Source organism: Falco biarmicus, chromosome 2 (genome assembly GCF_023638135.1).
Source record: "Falco biarmicus isolate bFalBia1 chromosome 2, bFalBia1.pri, whole genome shotgun sequence".
Lineage (NCBI taxonomy): Eukaryota > Metazoa > Chordata > Aves > Falconiformes > Falconidae > Falco > Falco biarmicus.
Genome location: NC_079289.1, coordinates 69,758,940 through 69,778,683, shown reverse-complemented (window position 1 = coordinate 69,778,683; position 19,744 = coordinate 69,758,940). Strand labels below are relative to the sequence as shown.

At 44.8% G+C, this 19,744-nt stretch overlaps 1 protein-coding gene across 1 annotated transcript; it reads right to left on the bottom strand.

The window, feature by feature from the left end:
- Positions 1-13,617: 13,617 nt before the first annotated feature.
- Positions 13,618-14,016, bottom strand: LOC130144859 (histone H2A-beta, sperm-like). The gene has a single exon (XM_056329085.1). It carries the CDS (start codon positions 14,014-14,016, stop codon positions 13,618-13,620), a length of 399 nt encoding a protein of 132 aa, XP_056185060.1.
- Positions 14,017-19,744: the final 5,728 nt, after the last annotated feature.

Genomic DNA, 19,744 nt, shown 5'->3' with positions numbered 1-19,744 from the left:
TTCCTCAAGCCCTTTGTTATTCCCCCTTCCCCCTCTGTGGCTACTCTAATCTTAGTGCCAAGGCATGGTACCGTCTCTGTTACGCTGGCACAGCTGTGTGTGAACTGGATTTGGGAACTCCTCTATCCTTAAAAACAAACCCTGAGAAACTGGGTAAGTTCCTGATTTGGGTTGTATTAACAGAAGTTTGGCTGATAGATAAAGTGATGAGTTATTTGGCAATTGTTAGACCACACCTAGGGTAGCGTGTCCAGTTTTGTGCCCCACAGTACAGGAAGGGCATGGTCAAGCTGGAGGAAACTCATGGAAGGCCTTCAAAGTGGTGGGGACTGGGGCACTTGCCCTGTGAGGAGATGCAGGGGCAGCTGGGCTGGTTCAGCCTGGAGGAGGGATGCCCCTCCAGTGCTGTGAGTGGTCATCAAGGAGGCAGTGAAGCTCCTTACAGCAGGTGAGAGGACAAGTAGCAGCAGGCGTGAGTTGAAGCAAGAGAGGCTGAGACATCCAGGTGCTGCAACAGGTTGTCCAGAGAGGTTGTGCCATTCAGTCCTGGGAGGTTTTCAAGACCGGAGTAGACAAAACCTGGTCTGAGTTCCTGCTTGGGATCAGGCTGGAGACCTCCTGAGGTCTCTGCCAGCCTCAGTTATTCTGTGCCATGAGTACCGTTTTGTGCTACCTATTTCAGCCTCTGACAGGGTCAAGCCCTGGCTGAGTTGCAGCTCCTGAGCCTCCACCTGAGCAGAGTGCTGGTGGGGTAGGGGGTCCCCAGGCAGGATGCTCAGGGCAATTAAGGCCGATTTGTGCCCTCAGGGCACCCTGTTGCTGCTGTTCACCATGTTGTCAAATCCTGTTGGAAATGATTAGCCTATAGAAAGACTACCAAAGGGCTGCTGGCTCCTCCGGCTCCTCAGTATTTGGAGCCAGCTGGGGTGCCCCTCTGGAAGAAACAGCTAAGCCAAATGCAAATGGTGGTGATGCACTGTGGTAATGCGAATAAACAGAAGATAATGACACAAAAACAGCAATGGCAATTCTGGCCTGTTTGAATTCAGAGGCCAAAGCTGAACTGTATCCAGTTTTGCTCAGTTCTGCATAAATATTTGTACTGGTTTTGGCTAGGATAGAGTTAATTTTCTTCATAACAGCTTGTGCTGTGTTTTGGATCTGTGACCAAAACTGCACTGGTAACACAGGGATGTTTTAGCTATTGCTGAGCAGCCCTTGCACAGCCTCAATGCGTTTTCTGCTCCCCACCCCACCAGTGAGCAGGCTGGGGGGGGGCATAAGAAACTGGGAGGGGGCACAGCTGGGACAGGTGACTCCAACCAACCGAAGGGGTATCCCGTACCGTATGATGTCATGCTCAGCATATAAAGCTGGGGGAAGAAAGGGAGGACATTTGGAGTGATGGTGTTTGTCTTCCCAAGTCAGTGTTACGCGTGATGGAGCCCGGCTTCCCTGGGGATGGCTGAACACCTGCCTGCCCGTGGGAAGTGGTGAATGAATTGCTTGTTCTGCTTTGCTTTACCTATTAAACTGCCTTTATCTCAACCCATGATTTTTCTCCCTTTTACCCTTCCAGTTCTCTCCCCGATCCTGCTGGGGGGAGTGAGCGAGCGGCTGCGTGAGGCTGAGCTGCCTGCCAGGGTTACCCCACAGCAATGCTGTACCATGGGCAGCCCATGCTGTGTTCGCGCCATCAGCAGTGGCTTCCTCCACCCACAACAGGTTTCAAGAACATCTATTTGGGCCTTGAAACTGGTGAAATGAGACTGACAAATAGGTGGTAATTTGCAGGTTAGGACCTAGCTTATGTTCCTTAGCCATATTTCTGTAGTAAGTGTGTCTCCTCTGTAAAATGCACAGGAGAGCTCTTGTTCACTGCTCAGTGGAAACCTTTGCTCCCTGGAGCAACACAAGTGTCACCTGTGGAATAGGAGAGATTAATAATATTGAAATGTAAAGGTCACCCCTGGCCTGAAAATCTTTCTAAACTCCCCACTGCAGAATCCACAGCAGAAACTGAGGAGTGCAGACACAGGTGACAACAACAATTAGAAGCACAGAAAAAATTCTGCAAGAAAAAGAAGTGAAAGCTCAGTTCCCATTGTCAGCAAGAGAAGAGATAAAGAGTGACATGACAAGGTATACAAAGTAATGAGGGCATTTAGAAGAGTAAATCTGATGCTTATCCATCCTCCAGTAATAAAAAGGAGCAAGGAGGGAGACTCAATTACACTGAGAAGCAATACATTTAAGCTGCAAAGGGAAATTTATTTTCTAACACTTGATCAACTCTTGAAACCAGTTGCCACAGCTTAAAGCACATGGTTAAAGACAGCTTTGCTGGCTCTTGGGAAGGCAGGCATGTTCAGGAGCGCACACCTTAATTGCCTCAAAAATCACTTTAGGCTGGCCCAGGACCTCCTGTTTAAAAACCTGGCCTGCTCGAGCTGGGCTTAGCAAGGCTTTGCTCAGCAGAGTGCACAGCAAGGCACCTGGAAATGGGCTCGCTGGTGGGGGAGTGAGTGCCGCCCAGCCTCACGACATGCTCCTCACCAAAGAGCCAGAGCACGAAGCACAAGAGGAAAACCCTCTTGGTGCTTTACTTCACTCTTTCTGGCTCCTTCATGCTCCTTTGCCTCGGACTGCCTCACTCCCTTCTCAGCTCCCACAGGGAAGAGCACACTTACTCAATCTCCAGGTGATTGCAAACTGGGAGGGACAGCAAGCACTGGAGGACAGAGTCATCATTCAGAAAGGTCTTGGCAAAGATACATCTGGAAAAAATATGTACAGCTCACTGAGGATGAAAGGAAGGTATTGCACATACTGAAGAATAATCTGTTGCAGATTTGCAGCAAAGGGGATGGGTAGCTGCAGGCTGTGAAGTATCACAGTGTTGGGGAGAACACAAAAATATGATGTGGAATGAGTAAGAAGCTGTAGAGACTATGATATGAGATGTGTTGCACTGCTGATTATAAGGAAGACTTAATGTCCAGAGAAGCACTGGAGAAGGAAGAGGGGGCCCAACAGGAGAGAGCCCAGCAGAGAGGAAAGGCAGAGGTCAAGGAAAGTTGGTACCTTGAATGATGAGGGTTTGGTTTGCAAGAAGGGAAGTTTGAAGAGGGGAATGATAAAATGCTTCATCTTAGTTCTCAGCACTCCTGGCGGTATCCACTGTGCCCATGGATGGGTACTGCCGGGAGAGATATACTTAAAATGAGGAGATACATTAAATCTGCCAATCATCGGGAGAATGAAGCACTGACTTACAGGCAGTTACCTTTTCTTGGTCATAAAAATTCTCCCGGGGGACTGACACCTCACTTGGACTTTAAGTTACAAAAGTCCCCGCTCTGAAATAACTGCAAGCAGCATTTTGTCTCTTCAGTGTTACATCATGGTGCAATGTTTATTCCTAACTATGTTCCATTTAATGAAAGACTAGTACCATTGTTTTGTTGAGTATCTAGCATACCTTGCATAGAAGTTGCTCTGGCTGCTTCTGGAGAAGTGGAAGATTCAATCTTAGAGAACCCAGCACTTACACCTTATTTACTTTTGTCTTGTGACAACACTTACCACACTAACAGCTGTGACAAGTGGCACCTGACTCCCAGAGCTGCAGGGCAGCCCTGGAAAGGACATTGTCTTTGCTTCTGGAACACTTGTGCAAAACAAGAGAAAACATCCCAGCATGGAAAAGGAAGCATATGGATTACAGAACAAATGGGGAAGCCCATTTGTGGCCTGCAAACTTAGACTGCACACAAACTGAAGTCCTTTGAAAATGCAATGAGAGGATTCAGATGACTGGCAGTGAGGGCTGACTGATGGCTAGCGAGATAACTGCCGCGTATGCATGACATGAAATACCATCTGGGAACCAAAAACACATCAGCTGACTGCTTGTCTCATCTTCACAATTCTCAGCAGGTGACGACACAGAAGTAGCTGCAGAAATTGCAAATCTACCTGCTGGAGATTTAACACCATTTGCTTAACATAGCTGGTTGGGCAGAAGACAGGCAACTGCTTGACAGGCTGGCCAAATGCTGCCAGTGTTGCATTCCAGGTTTCTTAGTGCATGTAAAGCTGCCAAATTAACTCCTGCTACAAGATGGATATGCTTATTATTCTAAACATAGCAACAAAATACTTATTTCTTTGCTGGGATCTTAAGAGTCAGTGGTGATCTAAGGATCTCTACTGGCATCCAAGAGCGATGCTTATGTGGGGATCGCTCTGAAGGGTTGTCTTACTTCTCTGTTCCAGACAACTCACACATTGCAATTGCCACTTCTCTACCTTATTAAACAGGGTAAAAGCATATGTTTGCCTGGGCTGGACTGCATAAACTGTCTTAACCGATACATCTATCATGCTGATAGATTTCTGCACTGAACAACTAGAAGTAACTGCCAATTCTCTTCCTCCAGTCATTTCTGGATCTACTTTTTCCACACGGCAGGAACAAAAATGTGACTGATCTTATAGCTGCTTATGATTCACCATCTAAAATGTTGACATTTCTTTGGGGTAAAGGACCTTGTACACCAAACACCATCATGTACCTATTAGCCTTAAACCTGCTAGGAGATCAATAGAGGAAGTCTGAAGGAGAACATATGGCAAACTCAAATAAGTTTTGAATATGTTTACCACAAAGCTTATGCACCCAGGGGTTTCTACACAGCAGTTCAAACAGTGCCTGCAGAGTTACTGTGTAGGGGAGATGTGTGCATATAAATGCGTTCTTCTGGAGCAGAGTTATCTAAACATCAGCCAGCAAAACACCTAAATATGAACTAGAACTTCTAACAGAAAAGGCAAAAATGCAGAACACGCACGAACCGACCTCAGAGCGCAAAGGACCGGCAATCACGTGTGACCCACCAGGAAAGTAGCAAAATCCAGGAGCCTCTTTCAGCGTAGGACCAAGCTCTCTCATGACCCTGGAGTGGAAGGAGATGCCACAGCCACCCACCCTGCTGGGCAGTGTGGCCTCTCCGGGCACTACACCAGAGACACTGCTACATAAATAAACACCAAAAATAGATTTTGATTGATTGTAACCTGGTAACCTTATACCACATCTTCCTCATTTCCACAGCTGTGCATAGCCTGTAGAGTTCCACAGACTACGTGTAATTAAGATAACCCAGAGTCACTATTTTATACTGGCTTGCGATAGGGTGCCCCACTCGACTTCCAGGAGGACGAGGATGTTCGACGCTGCAATATTGGGAGCGGTCAGCAGAGGGCACCACCACCGCCAGCTCTGTGGTGCTCGGGGGGGACCCGGCCCCGCGGCCCCGCAGCCCCGCGCTGCGCGGGGTCCGCTCCTCACCCGCCTTGAGGGGCGAGTCCGGAGCTCGCAGCCCTTGCTCGCCTGGACACGGCTCTCCGAGCCCATAACTTGGGATGCTTCCGCTCCTTACAAAGAAAGCGAAAGTGACAGAAGATGGCAAGTTTATAAACACACAAATCTCAGCGCGCAGTGAGCTGCAAGCGCTCCGCACAACTGAAACATCCATCAGCAGCACTGGTCCTCTAGACGGGTAAAAGAAGAAGAGCTTTCCCAGGCGTCATTTCATCTCCACGCTTCCATCTACCCACAGCTTCATTGAATTGTGGAGCACCACGTACAGACATTTTCTAATGGGTATTATTGAAAACATCCATTTTCCTTGACAGACAATTGTGCCATGTCACAATTGAGTTAGGAATGTAACGCTACATTGAGATAAATGTGTTTTGCAGTTTTGGTAACAAGAGAGGTGTCAGAGAGGCCGTGTTTTGAAATTTTTCATTGCTTTGTTTTACAACTAAGTCACGTGCTGGCCTCAGCTACGGGTGGCTAGACCTAAGCTGAAATCTGTAGGATGGGACATGAGAGAACTAGTCATGTGCAAAACTACCATGCAATGAACATCTTATTTTACTAAAGTAAATGAGCATTTCTGTGACCAATAGAACTAGCAGAGTTATTTCTATTAGATTTGTACTTTGAGGAAGTTCTCCTATATACGTATTTAATGGAATATAGTTTGTTACCATTTCATTAGTACAACTTCATGCTGCGGCCCCTGTTTAAGTCCTGGCATACATCAGAGCTCTTTCTTTTACAGAGCAACCTATTTCCATGTAACTGGTAGGAATCAGCTTATGGTTTCAGCTCTCCATCATATTTGCATAGAACGGCTTGGCAGATTCAGAAGTTGATGGATGAGGACAGATAGATAAGCAAGCAATGGTGTACTGCCATAAATGTTTGCTTAGGAGGAAGGCCAAAAAACTGAAGAGAGTAAGGCAGCTGAGTAAGGAGTGCATGAAATGGGGAACTGGGTGTCTGAGCTCTAGTTCTGGCTCTCTTGCTGTGTAACGGTACCCCTACATTTCAGTGAACCACTTAAGGTCATGATTTCCATACTTACCAAGTGCTTACCTGTGGTATGAGGTTAAGCTTGTACACTACCAAGATGGCACCTTTCCACCTGACTCAGATTCCCTCTTTGTGAAACAAGGGTATGGTTACTTTGCCTCAGGTTTGCTATGATACCCTATGATACAGTTCATTTCTGTTCAGAAACAGCCTCAAAATCCTCAAGAATGTCTATTAAACAACCTGGATAAAACCCCAACCTTTCAAGGAAGCCGGACATTGATGTTCTGGGTATTTGTCTGAATTTGTTCCAAATCTCTATGTCTAGAATAAATAGTGACATCAGTTATTGTAATAGATTAGTAATTTTTTTTCACAGAGTTTAACTTACAATCAAATTAGATAATTTATCCTTACATTTAATTTATCCTCAAATAAAAGCTATCATCTTATTACCTTAATGCATCATTATTTATCAGTGTAATTAGCCCTACTCCAGTAAACATTCAAGTACTCCTCAGTGCACATTTTGCAAAACCAGGGGCCAAAACCCAGTTCTGCATTCATCCCGTTCAGACTGGTAACACCATTAATCAAAAAACCCCAACTTTTCTCAATGTTCTATCCCCAGGATTCTGATTATCTATCATTTCTCTGCTGACATGTTGTAAGGCAGCAGTGAAGTGTCATGACAGTGTTTGTTTCCTCTTCAGCAGCAGACGTTTGATGTATTGGTGGCCCCTGCCAGGGCTGCTACAAAGCTTAATGAGCTGCATTCACTTTTAACAAATGCTGTGGAAGGAAGAATATGTCTGGAAAATATCAGTAGTCCTGTTGAGTAGGTAATGGGACTGCAGGTATAAACGCACAGCTAGAACGGCTGGAAAGTACCCTGACATTCATCTTGCTTGACAACCTCCATAGCATAAATGAAAGAACATCACCCAGTAATTCCTGCTACAAAGGGAATTATTCTTTTTTTTTGCTTTGTTCTATCATGAAATGCTACTTCACACAATAAATTTTATGTTCACTTCCTGCTGATATTTATGCTGCTCTTTCCTTCACTGTGTCTATTTTTACAGCATTTTCATCTTCATTCTCCCATTTCATAGTTTCTTGACACTTCAGCACCATTTCTCCCAACAACTTCTACTTTAGCCCTTCCTCCTCTGGTTGCCCTGGTGCCAAGTGTCCTGGTACAGATGAAGGAGGCAATGGATGTGCTCAGAGTAGGAACATGCTTCAAGGCAGGAACCAAAGCAAATTTCCTTTGAGAGGAACTGTAGATTGTTAATGTAGTGAAAGTAAGTTAAAACCCCCTGGATGTGGAAGAGTCACTTTACTTCTTTAAAAGTTACAAAAATTACTAACAAAAAAGAAGTACGGATCCATGGAGGAAAAGCGATGGATTACAGGGCACAGAAGGAGGAGTAGATCCCTTCTTAAGTTCTTAATAACTTGCATACTCACTTGTACCACAGACCAGTACTGAATTTGTAATCTGTGTTAAAAGGGAACAAATGGCTTCATCAGTTTCTGGATCTTTTGCAACGATTTCAGAGGAAGGAAGACTAGTTCTATTTAAAGAGAGAGTGAATTTCAAAAAGAGACAGCTTAAAGACATGAGGAGTCCCAACGCACACATCTTTTAATTTCTCAGAAGAATGCTTCAATTGACAGTACTAAGTGACGATGAAGCACTCAGATTTTGCAAGGATATTATTTTACCAGGATTTAGTGTTGCTGCCATTGTCTTGTCATGGAAGACAGCCCGTTATGCCCATCAGGAGGGTACAAGGGACGTGCTCAGCCAGAAGCAGGCCATGATCCAAATCTCCAAACAGTTTCACACCAGTGTATCTCCACCAATTCAAACAGATTTAAACTAGTCAGAGTGAGAATCGGGCCTGTGTAATAACATGTGGAAAGAAGACCCCAGACTTGTAAATAGGAAGCACACTGAGGCAAGCTTCCCAGGTCTTCTGCTGAACGGTGTCCCAGTGAGCAGGGTACATGTATAGGGTACCCTGGACAAGCTGGGTCCCAGGTATGTTATCTGATCTGTTACAATGACCCTGGTAGGAGGTATCAATAATGGAAAAGTAAATCTGAAAACCTGAAACTTGGGAAGGGAGAGGGACCAGGATATGTGGCAGATGCTTAATGTTTCCTCGACAGATGTATGGGCTGTGTTTGAGTTCCCTTAAAGCAGCGAGCACCTTCCTTGGTGAATTCAGCTGGCGAAGTATGATTTAAGCCTCATCAAGAAACGGCATGATGTTTGAATGAATAGAGAAGCTCATTAAAAATATATCTGTTTCCTATTTCAAGCAGCAATCTTCACTGTTTTCTGGGCATGTTTGAGACTCAGCACTATCTGAGTTTCAAAAGAGAAAGTTGTCCAAGTGCTGTGACAGCTTGACACAGCCCCTCACTGTTTTGCCATTAATTCCAGCTTAACCAGTGCCCTGGATTCAGTGCATGCTGCAAGGAAAAAGAGCCAATTTTCTCCTCTGACCTAGATGAAAGACAGCTATTTTAAGGTTACTAACTCGCACTTCTCTTGTATTCTGCATTACACAAAGTAAGCCTCTTGGCTCTGCCTTTTATCACTGTGTGGTATGATACCTAGAAGCATACTCATGGGCTGAGATCACATCTGGACTAGCCATTGAAATACAAGGGAAAAAGATATGTCAGTACCCCTGCTGAGTTACCTAACCACTGAGTAACAGAGTCACGCTCCCTCTTTCTGTTGCTGTGCTGACTCTGCACGGTACCTTCACTTACCACAAGTCCTTGGTGGAGTCGAGAGCCCTAGGTTCAACACGCAGTGCAAAGCAAGGTGCTGGGATAACGCAGCTCCAGGGCAAGCTGTTAGCAACAGAGCTGGCTAATGCCTTAGGCTGACAGCAGCAAGTCCAAAAGAAAGTACCACTGCCAAATCAAGCCTTAGGCAGCTTCGTGAAAAACCTCCTGGACCGGGGGCATGTGCAGAAAGACACCTGAATTCTGGTGCTTAGGAAGAAGAGAGGTACAGCTTGACCTGGCAACGCCTGAGAACATGTGTGCGCATTCCTTGGCTTGGCAGATCGAAAGCTTGCACTCCGCCAAAGGATGCAGCTAGCAAGTTGATGCAGTGAGTGTTTTTTTCTGAGTCTGCCACTGTGAACAATGCATTCAAAATCTAACTCAGCCTAGTGACCACATCCCCCTTCCCTGCTTTCAAGAGAGATCAGAGCACAGAGTTAACATAGGGTCAGCTTGGGCATTTTGCTGGTTCATTGGTTACGCGTTTCTAAGAGTATGACTGGCTCCTCTCCCCAGCTGCCACGTTGTTGCAGGCATAGTGTTAAAATGGTTGCTAGCCGAGTTTAAATGAACTTGTCTTTTTGGGGGGTAGAATGATTAAGAAACCCCACCATGGCACTGCTGGCAAAAGTATTCTCACAGATGCTGTGTACAGCACTGCAAAGAAAGGCACACAGATAGCTGGAGCAAGCTGGAAAGAATACGCTTTTCATTGCAATGCTGGAAATGGTTGTGCTGTTCTCTCCCACACACTCTTTTCATATAACCCCTTGTTTGGGAGTCTAATGAGCTGCTTGTATAAACAAAACAATAATTTCCAGTAGTTCTAATGCTCAACAGCCTCAAAATAGTCAGTGAACATTAGCTAGTTAATAAGCAATTTGCTCCCTGAAGTATGTAAGTTGTGACACAAAGGAGAGCTGAGGAAGAGAGACCCAGAAAGAAGCGAAGCTGGTAACAGTGGTGGAAACAGGAGCAGTGTGACCCAGCTGCTAGGACAGCCTTCACAAACCACCTGCTTCATGTATTATCAAGGTATTTATTTGGGACAGAGTAATGCACAACCTGATAATGAACAGGGGTGGGGATACACTAGAAGACTGGACGTAGGTTTTATTGTGTATTTAAACTGAGACTGGATTTGTTTAATCAAAGATTAGAAGTGCCCCATTGAAGCATGCATAATGTATCTTCAAAAGAAAGACAAATCAGGCTTCACAGCTGCAGCAGAGAAACAGAACTAGGAGAATTAATGAGTTCCCCAAAACTGATGTCTTAATGTTGGGCATTATCTTTTCAATTGTCTTGAGACTACACAAACCCAAGAAGGAATGCACTGATTGTTCTGCATTTAGAAACAAAACAGAAAAGCTGTAGTCAGTAGTCACGAGCACAGAGAACTAGATAGCCACAGCCAGGCATGTATCAGGAACCAGAATGTCTGTAGGTCAGCTCTAATCCCTAAAGACTGAGCAGAGCTGCATGACAGGAGCTGGGACTGCTGCATGCTCCAGGGATGCTCTTTCTCTGTGGCTCTCCTTGGACCTATCAATGTCCTCTCCTTGTTGCAGTATTCCTCCAGTTTGTTCTCATCTGTTGAGTTTTGCCAAGGAAGTGAGGGTGAGCCACTGCTGAAGGTGATGCCTCTCCCCACCTTGCAGTTTAGCAGACATGGGCTGCAGACCCCAGAGCACCTATTTGGCACTCAGCTGTGACAGGGCACATCTTCCCAAGCTTGCTGCTTCTAGAGCAATGGGATGCCTTGAGCTTGCCAGCCACCCTACAGTCACACTTAAGCCTACGTAAATTTCTGGTAAAGCTAGCTGGGTTTAATACAAGATGTATTGAATTGGTTATTTGGCTACAAAGACAGAGACACGTACCAGCACCATCCCTGATGGTTGATTTCTCTCTGACCAGGTCTCAGACTGAGTCCTGTGCCCTGGGCAGCAGCAGCACCTCTTGGCTAACTTGACCCAGCAAGGCCATACAGCTTCTTGAGATGGGGGCATTCCTTTACACAAGCCAGTGTCAAGCTTTGCTTCTTCTGCAGAAGAGCTGAGACTTGGAAAGAGGTCTCCATTAATTCCTGCCCACCCCACCCCCTTTTCTTTTTGGTAGGATTTCTATAGGCACAGAGGGTTGCTGAAACGTCCTGTTCCATGGGTCATGTCTCAACTCATGAACCTGGTGTGATACAACTTCACTCCAGACAGACACCTTTGAAATTCCCATTAGGCTTCACAGTCACAGCCCACATCATGGAGGCGTCGAAAACAGACTCTCCCTCCGCAGCTCCAGCCATCATCCCACCCTTGGTCTCTTCTTCCTACCCCCACAGAAACTTTCAGGTTGTGCCAACACCACTATGAAGGGTGGGGTTTTGCTTTAAGAAACAAAGGAAAATAAGAACAAGAAAACTGTTAGCACATGAGCCCGGCAGCCTGGTTTGCAGTAGAGGCCATGAGCAGCTGTGTTGGCACAGCGACAAGAGCGGTGTGGCGTGGCAGGAGCCGCACAAGCCCACGCTGCTGCAGGGGCACCCATGCTGTGGGCAGCTGGCTTGGACAGGCCAGGAACAAGCCTCTGAGCCCACACAGACATGAAACATAACTGTCAGCCTGACAGGGGAACAGAGGACTGTTTTTCTTCAAGCACAGCTCATACGGTCAATGTTGATTGAAACTGCTGTAGAAAAACATCCAGCAGCCCCCTAAGGAGCCACTGCTGCTTTCCGAGACAGACACTTGGGTTTGTGGTGCAGCTCAGCAGCGTTTCACCCGCTAGATCTCTAGCCAAAGGTTGCAACGTTCACGCAGATAGCAATGGCTGGTCCTATGACTGCCCCAAACCCCATTGTCTACTACCCACACTACAAACCACCTACCTCCTGTGCTCATAGCAGCCAGTCAGACAGGGACTGACCCAATACCAACAGACTCTCCTCCCTTTCTCTCCTCACAGACTGCATAGTAGGCGTTTGCAGCTTACACACATGCCAGAGGTTTCACACACAGAAAGGTCTGGCTGCAGTCCCACCAGACCTCATTCCTGGCTTCTTGCCTTTCATTTAAATTCCCTAGCCTGCCTATATGAAGAGATGAGGTCTCTGCAGCTCATTCTTCAATAGGTCTCAACTCTTACAAGACCAGAAAACCAGGGAGAGATCTGAATTATGCTAGAGAAAGCAGCAGAAAATATGGATTATTATAAGGCAGATACGGGAGAGAGAGGCTCCCAAGACCTTGAAATAGGTCAGTTTTGAAGCATTTCTCTAAATAACCTTTCTACCTGGATGAATTAATAAATCTGAAGCTGGCGGACACTAGGGCCTTCCCATTCCATGTTATGAATAGAACGATTCAAACACCTGGTAATGCAGTTATAAGCCTCTTAAATTTGAGAGGCATCCTGCTGGTGCAGCTGTCCAACAAAAAAAGTCTGCAGCACAGCAGACATCAATTACTAGCACGTGTCCACCACAACATAGCAATCCAGAGTGCAAATTTAGTAGTGCTTAGGTAGGCTTTCAAGCCGCATAGGTGGATGACAAGAATTTTGGAAGGTCCTGGAAAAGGCCATTTCCTGGATTGCCTTGTAACGCACAGGTTTCCTTGAGCTGGTTCTTAATGGAACAAGCCTCAAAGCAGCTAAGGAGACTCTCAGTACCAGAGAGGTAAAAATTATATTTGGATCCATTCTTAAGAAGAGCTTCTAGAAGACCCTTCATGCTCAAGCGCTGACAAGGTTTATATACTGTCTGCAGAAGACTGCTTGGATCGCAGAATCAATGCAGAAACTCAGAGGATGATTCCAACACAACCTTTGGACCAAGGTGTGTGCAGTGATGCTGAAGTTACAACACAGCTCTACCTCCATATCCAAATGTTAGAGATGATCCATCCATCAGCTTTGCCACCATAAGGCAGTCCAGTTTAAGTTTCTCAGGTGCATCTGCTTACACTGAACAGTTAACTGTGCCCATGACGAAGTCTAAAGCAGTCAGATGAAGCAGACTTTTACACATACTGAATAAGGAGATTCCAGCCATGCACATGGAGACACAAGGTTTAAAAACCATAAAGCAGGTTTCCTTAGGTAAGTGTGCTGCCAACGAAAATCTTCTGCTTGGTGCAACAAATTATTTTATAGAAGGGAATAAGATGGACATGAGTCCTTTGCACATTTGTTTATCCATAGAAGTAGTCTGTTGATTTTTTTTTCTTTTGAAGTACAACTAGGGGGACATAGACAGAGTTGCTAGTTATATTTCCCTGCCTTTAGCAGCTTTCCAGACATGCACACAGGTAGACACACATGAATTGAGACCAAAAAATGCTAACTGGCATGAAAAACTCTAAGCTGTTGAGAAAGCCAGAATCAACACCACCACAAGGTCAGGAGCCTGGTGGCAGCTAGAACTCCTGTGACTGGACATATTTGCTGGGCAGTTTAAGTGACATGGTCTTCTTAGGAAGAAGCTTGGGAAGAACATTAGATAATACCCAGCCTTGAGCAATGGTCACACGGGAGAAAAGCTTGTTCAGCTCATCATCATTTCTCACGGCCAGCTGGGTGTGCCTGGGCAGGATCCTGGCTTTCTTGCTTGCCTGTGCAGCGCTCCCTGCCAGCTCCAGGATCTCCACGCTCAGGTATTCCAGCACCGCAGCCAGGTAGATGGCAGCACCAGGACTGATCCTGTCAGAGTAGCTCCCTCTTTTAAGGAGCCTGGAGACACAAACCACAGGGAACTGCAGACCAGCCTTGTGTGATCTGGTTTTCTTTGGCACGAGGAAGAGCTTTGTGGTTTTCATCGCACATTCAGATATTTTAACATCAAGTCTAGTATAAAATGAGAAAGAATTAAAAAAACCCAAAACACAGAAACCGAGCATTTAAGTCCTTTCTTCCTCCTCATTTCACTGCCTTTCTAATTCTCTTACAAATAGTTTTCACATCTCTGAAAGCTTGCTAGCTGTTCATACTTTTGTCTGAAGGAGCAGATGGGTCAGGCTGCCACTCCAGGAGTGTCTGACAAGTTTCCAGCCAAGAAGCATCTACAAGCTCAGTCAGAGCAGCAGGTCAGCCATCTGCTAGATTTCCAAAATTTTTCAGGAGAGTCAGGTAGAACTTAGGAGCAAAATCTTCTGACCCAGTATCAAAGGAGAGCTGCTATTAAGGAGAAACATTAAGCAAACTAGGCTTCTAGATACTTACAAGTGCTCAGAAACCCTACAGGAAAGCTTCTTTGAACTTACCCCTGGTAGGAACCTACGCAGTTTCTACAATGATGAGCTTGAGAGCACCAGAGCTAGAAGTTTGTATCTGTCTGAAGTAATAACAACAGAAGAGAAATTCACCCACTGGAAACCACTTCAAATGGGTCTTATCTTCCAGAGGTAAGGGGACCTATTGCTGCAGGTAATGGGCCACAAACAGGAACAAAACTTATGGGGAGAAGCTTTGTTTTACGTCAGACACCAAAATTGCTCTGCTTAGCACGCTGTGCACCAGGCTACTACAAGTGCACAAGCACCATCTTCTTGTACAGTATTGCATCCATTCTAACAAGCCCTTTCACTTACTGCTGGCATAAAGTCTCTGGTACTGAGTAGTACCAATGACACTTCAATGCATAACACTAAGCAACTGGAAAACAAACATAGGAAAATGCTGCTCTTGTATATAGAGTTGTTCTTAAGTTTTAATCATTAGTTGTTTTTAAGTAGTGAGAAGCTCTACCAAGATGTGGGGAGGAACTAAATCAGATACCAAGCTGAAGTGCTTAAAAATACAATAAAGAGTTCTTTCAGGAGATTTTTGTGGGCCTTAGAAAGATAAGCTTTTAAAAATACACTACACAAGTAAATTTATAAATAAATACTTAAATATTTATAAAATTATAAAATCATAAAATTTAAAATTATAAAAAAATAAATACAGTATGCACTAAAAATAATTAAAAGCCCCCTTCAGCAGCCTTATACCAAACACAGAACTTTACAACCCCCTTATTTCCCTCAGGAGTTTATCTAACAAAGCGTGCTGTCATTTCTTGACAACAAACTCTCACCTGAAGAAATTATTGACTTCACCTCTTTTTCTAACACCACCACTACCCAATCTCCCAAACCACAGTTCCTGGCAAGAGCTTTCCCCTTTTAAACTCCACAGCGGTAGCCATATAATTACTAGCTCTTGCATCATTTAATGCCACCACAATAAAAAACCATCAAGGCCCTAACACAAGAGCAACTCAGTACACCCCCTGAGAGCACGAGAATTTGCCACTACTCCTTGTGGAGCCACTTAGCACCTGGTTAGCTGATCTCCTCTGGTAACAAGCCTAATATTTACTGTCTCGGAGAACTGCAGTATTGCTGGCTGGCAATTAAATTATTACAGCTGGAAAGGGGGCACACTTCACCTTCCTGTAGTCATCAAGAATTAAACCCACCGACCCATACTGCTGGTCTTTGTGCTGCTAGCAGTGGCCAAACTGTTTTGTGACCATGCTGCAGAGCCTGGGAAAGCTCAGGACCTCTGACGTTGGGTTCTCTCTCTTCTAGGACTTGTTCTCATCTGTCACATGGTGCAGTTTTTTTCTGAAGTCGTGCATAGCTGTGTTGCAAGCTATAATACGTCTTTTCCAGCTTCAAGGGTGTGGTGACAGCTGAATAATTTTTTTCTTCAATATACGAGTGCTGAAAAGTTGAGGTCTGGCCCAACAGGAACTTTTGCTGAGCAGCTGGGTTAGGAGATATGTCCCCTCTGTTGCTGTGAACCAGAGGGGTGAGTCTTCAGATCACTATGCTATCTGGTTAATTTACAAATGGGTTGAACTGTTGACTAGAAGAAAGAGTAATTGTTCTTGATCAGAGAAGTACTTGAAAAATTGACTTTTGATATGGACCATTACTTCGACACAAACTCTGTCTTTAGGTGTAAGTAGAGGTAGGGCCACACAGGTCATTCAGTGCCTTTTAGCATACAGCAAATGGCAGGTGGAGGCATTTCTAGAAGCTACTTAAGCACTGGCAATGCCTTTCAGGGTCTGTTTGGTGTGGTGCAGAGAAGACTCACAAGAGCATCTTGCATCCAGGAGTGGTGTGATGAGACACACAGCTCTCCAGATTAGCCAAGAGTGCTATAAGCACCATGCTTAAAACTGCACAAAATTAGTACCTTGCTCGAGTCTACCATTAGTGCAAACCTTTATACTTTTGCTTGGTCCAAAGAACTAATCATTCCCTTGCCGTGGTCAAATGGAGGAAATAATTTGAGTTTCATGTGTTCATGTCTCATGTACTTCCTTTAAAGCTTTTTTTTTCCATTTACAGGTGTAAATACTTGGCACCAGGCTAGTTACATATAGCACCTTCACTATATGCACAAAGCTTAAGATCTACTCTCAGACATTTTTACTTCTCATTGCTACAGCATCCTCTACTTTTTCTCACTTCACTGGGTAAATTGCAGACCAGTCAAGATCTCATCAAACTGCTCCAGGCAGCATACAAAGTCTGTTCCAGCTGCCCACCACCCCAAAATCGTGGTTTCTGCTCAGTCAGGTATCCTGTCTCCCCATTTCTGTGTAAACACAGCTTGGAGTGAGACATTAACTCAGCTGCATACAGCTCTGACATCTGTCAGCACTGTAAAAGCTGGCCAGGAGGCTCTGACACCCTCGTGCTTTGCGGGGGCAGAGGAGCTAGGTGAAACTCAACAGGACAGGACAATCTTTTTAAAATAAAAATTTTATCCTCCAGCTACAGTTCAGGAAGCTGGCCTAACCAGCACTTCTCTGTGTGAGATGCTATGAAATCAGTGAGATACTGCTGCAGGGGTGGACTGATGCTAATGCAGCTGCAGCAAATCACTGATTTCCAGTTCAACAGCAAGCCTAAGCACCCACTACAAACAGAAAAACCCTGGGTACTTTCCCTGGGGGGGAGACTTTCAGTGACTTGGTCAGCAAAGGCCTGGGGACTGTTTGGATATGGACACTTTTGTTTTTCTGCACTGATAGACAGAAGCAAGACAGTCACATCTACCAACAGCACAAACATTGCACCAGATTTTAAATACACTACCTACAGTTGCTACGACAAGATGGAGAGTATAGACGTTTAGTGTCGTGGTGGAGCAGTCTAAAGAGAGGTAGTTGTTCACTATGGCTTTACAAGCAGTAAGACTTTGAAATACAGGGTTACTAGCTTCTAAAGCAGACTTAAACAACCTCTGAGGCACTGAACTGATTGCACTCTGTGATGGAGTTCATGTGAACAGCAGTGTGTGTCCTGGCTCTGCCTTCTCCACAACAGTTACCTGTAACATGTTTTCAAAAGTAAACATGTACTTGACTTCTAAAAAAAAGTTATTTGGGTGGTATGGTAGACTTTTGACATTTTCTGTGTTCCTGCATCCCTGAAAGGGATGAAAAGAAGAAAAGAAAGGAGGACAGTCTGGCACTCTAAGAACTTTGTTACAATCTTTAAAAATGTATTACAACTAGCAGAAAAAATATTTGACAAAGAAGCAAACACATACAGATTAGTGCTACTGAGTCCCATCATCCATAAGTGCACACACCAGGGAAAGCACGTTTCACTGGTTACCACCTTGTTCCTGAGAAGGAGCAGCATCTCTAACAGTTTTCTTGGGAAGGAGCTGGGAAAGGATATTGGACATAACCCCCCTTGAGCAATGGTCACACGGGAGAAAAGCTTGTTCAGCTCATCATCATTTCTCACGGCCAGCTGGGTGTGCCTGGGCAGGATCCTGGCTTTCTTGCTTGCCTGTGCAGCGCTCCCTGCCAGCTCCAGGATCTCCACGCTCAGGTATTCCAGCACCGCAGCCAGGTAGATGGCAGCACCAGGACTGATCCTGTCAGAGTAGCTCCCTCTTTTAAGGAGCCTGGAGACACAACCCACAGGGAACTGCAGACCAGCCTTGTGTGATCTGGTTTTCTTTGCTGCAGCTCCAGGTTTGCTAGCCTCTGCGTGTTTCTTCCCATGTTCAGACATTGTGGCTGTGAGGAGATACAAAGGGTTGGAGATCTTTAGATTACCTGGGTGCTTGGGCTACAGCTAACTGGTAGCAAGAGGAGACAACAGTGAGGCAAGTTACACTTCCTGCTCTTCCACATCAAGGAGAAAGCTTGTTCTTTTCTTGAGGAAAAAGCACCACACGCCACATTTCATTAATAGCAGAGCTAAGATTTTAACTGCCACGACCATTTTACTGGCTACTTTTTAGGAGAGAGGCCTTGTTTTAAAGCCAGAGTACTTCGGCAACTTGTCCAGAAAGGCTTACGGAAGTAGATATGAAGAGCTCAAAAGAAAAGACACTTTTTTGTGCTACTTGGCATGTATTTGGGATTGAGGCACAGTGGCTCTTCTTCAATAACATTTTCTTAATCACCACAACTGTTACTTCAAAGCTAACTTGAGGTCAAGCCTGCCTCTTTTTCCAAGAGGAATCTGTATTTTAACTTCATCCATTATCAGGTTAGATCTTTCTTTCATTTTAAATCTAACAATTGAAAAATTCCTGCATCCCACAGCATCTTATACCTAGAATACTCCAAGAGGTTTTCATACAAAGTTCTAAGCTAATTCCCCAGGGGATATTCCCTGGCTGCTGTGAGAGTACTGGAGGTCTTCTGCACCAGGAAAAGGAAGAATTGACTTGGATGCCTCAATGCAGACTGAAGAACAGAAATTACCAACTATTTACTTAAGACTAAGGAAATTCAGTCCAGTTACTATACTCTTAGAATTAGGAGTGGCAAAAGTACTTATTTAAATAATGTTTCCAATCTATGGATAAACAGAAGAGTTAGCTTCCAGCACAGTTGTTTGCAATATACAAGAAAATCCATCACTGGATGTAAGGGGGTTGTGTAATTTCTATAGAGAGGCTTAAATAATTAAGAAAAATCAGAATAAGATTTGGGAGGGAGGAACAAAAAGATCCCACCCCATAATATGATCCAAGCAAACCAAGCCATAACTCCTTATTCTTATTATCAATGATTTTCAAATTCTGATTACTCACAGACATACTGTGCTACAAATGCAGCTACCTTACAAAGTAATACAAAGTCCATAATAACCTAAATCTTTCATTATGTCTTATAAATGAAAAATATATCCCATTACCTTCAAAATTTCTTATCTTGGCCTAGCCTGTGCTTTGCTATAGCCTGCTTGCAGAGGCAAGCAAGCTTCATAACGTCATTCTCCCTACCCCTGGGGCAGCACCTTTTTCTTAACATCTTTTTCTCCTCCTCAGTGGGTCACCTAAACAATTAATGAGTCATTATCACATGTGGTTCATCTTTCTTCTAACCCCTGAGTTGAGGGAAAAGGAAGAAATATATTATAGATGCCCAGAAGCAAATTCTTCAGGGTGGGGGGAGAAGCCAGGCTGTCTCCAAGGGCTGAGCCACAGCTGTATTTCAGTCTCGCTGTGACAGGGAGAGCTCTTAGCCCCTCTGGCTGGAGTATTTCTGTCTGTGCAGCATGCACAAAAACAGTC

Coding starts and splice junctions, on each gene's coding strand:
- LOC130144859 (XM_056329085.1), bottom strand. CDS start 14,016: ATGAAAACCACAAAGCTCTTCCTCGTGCCAAAGAAAACCAGATCACAC.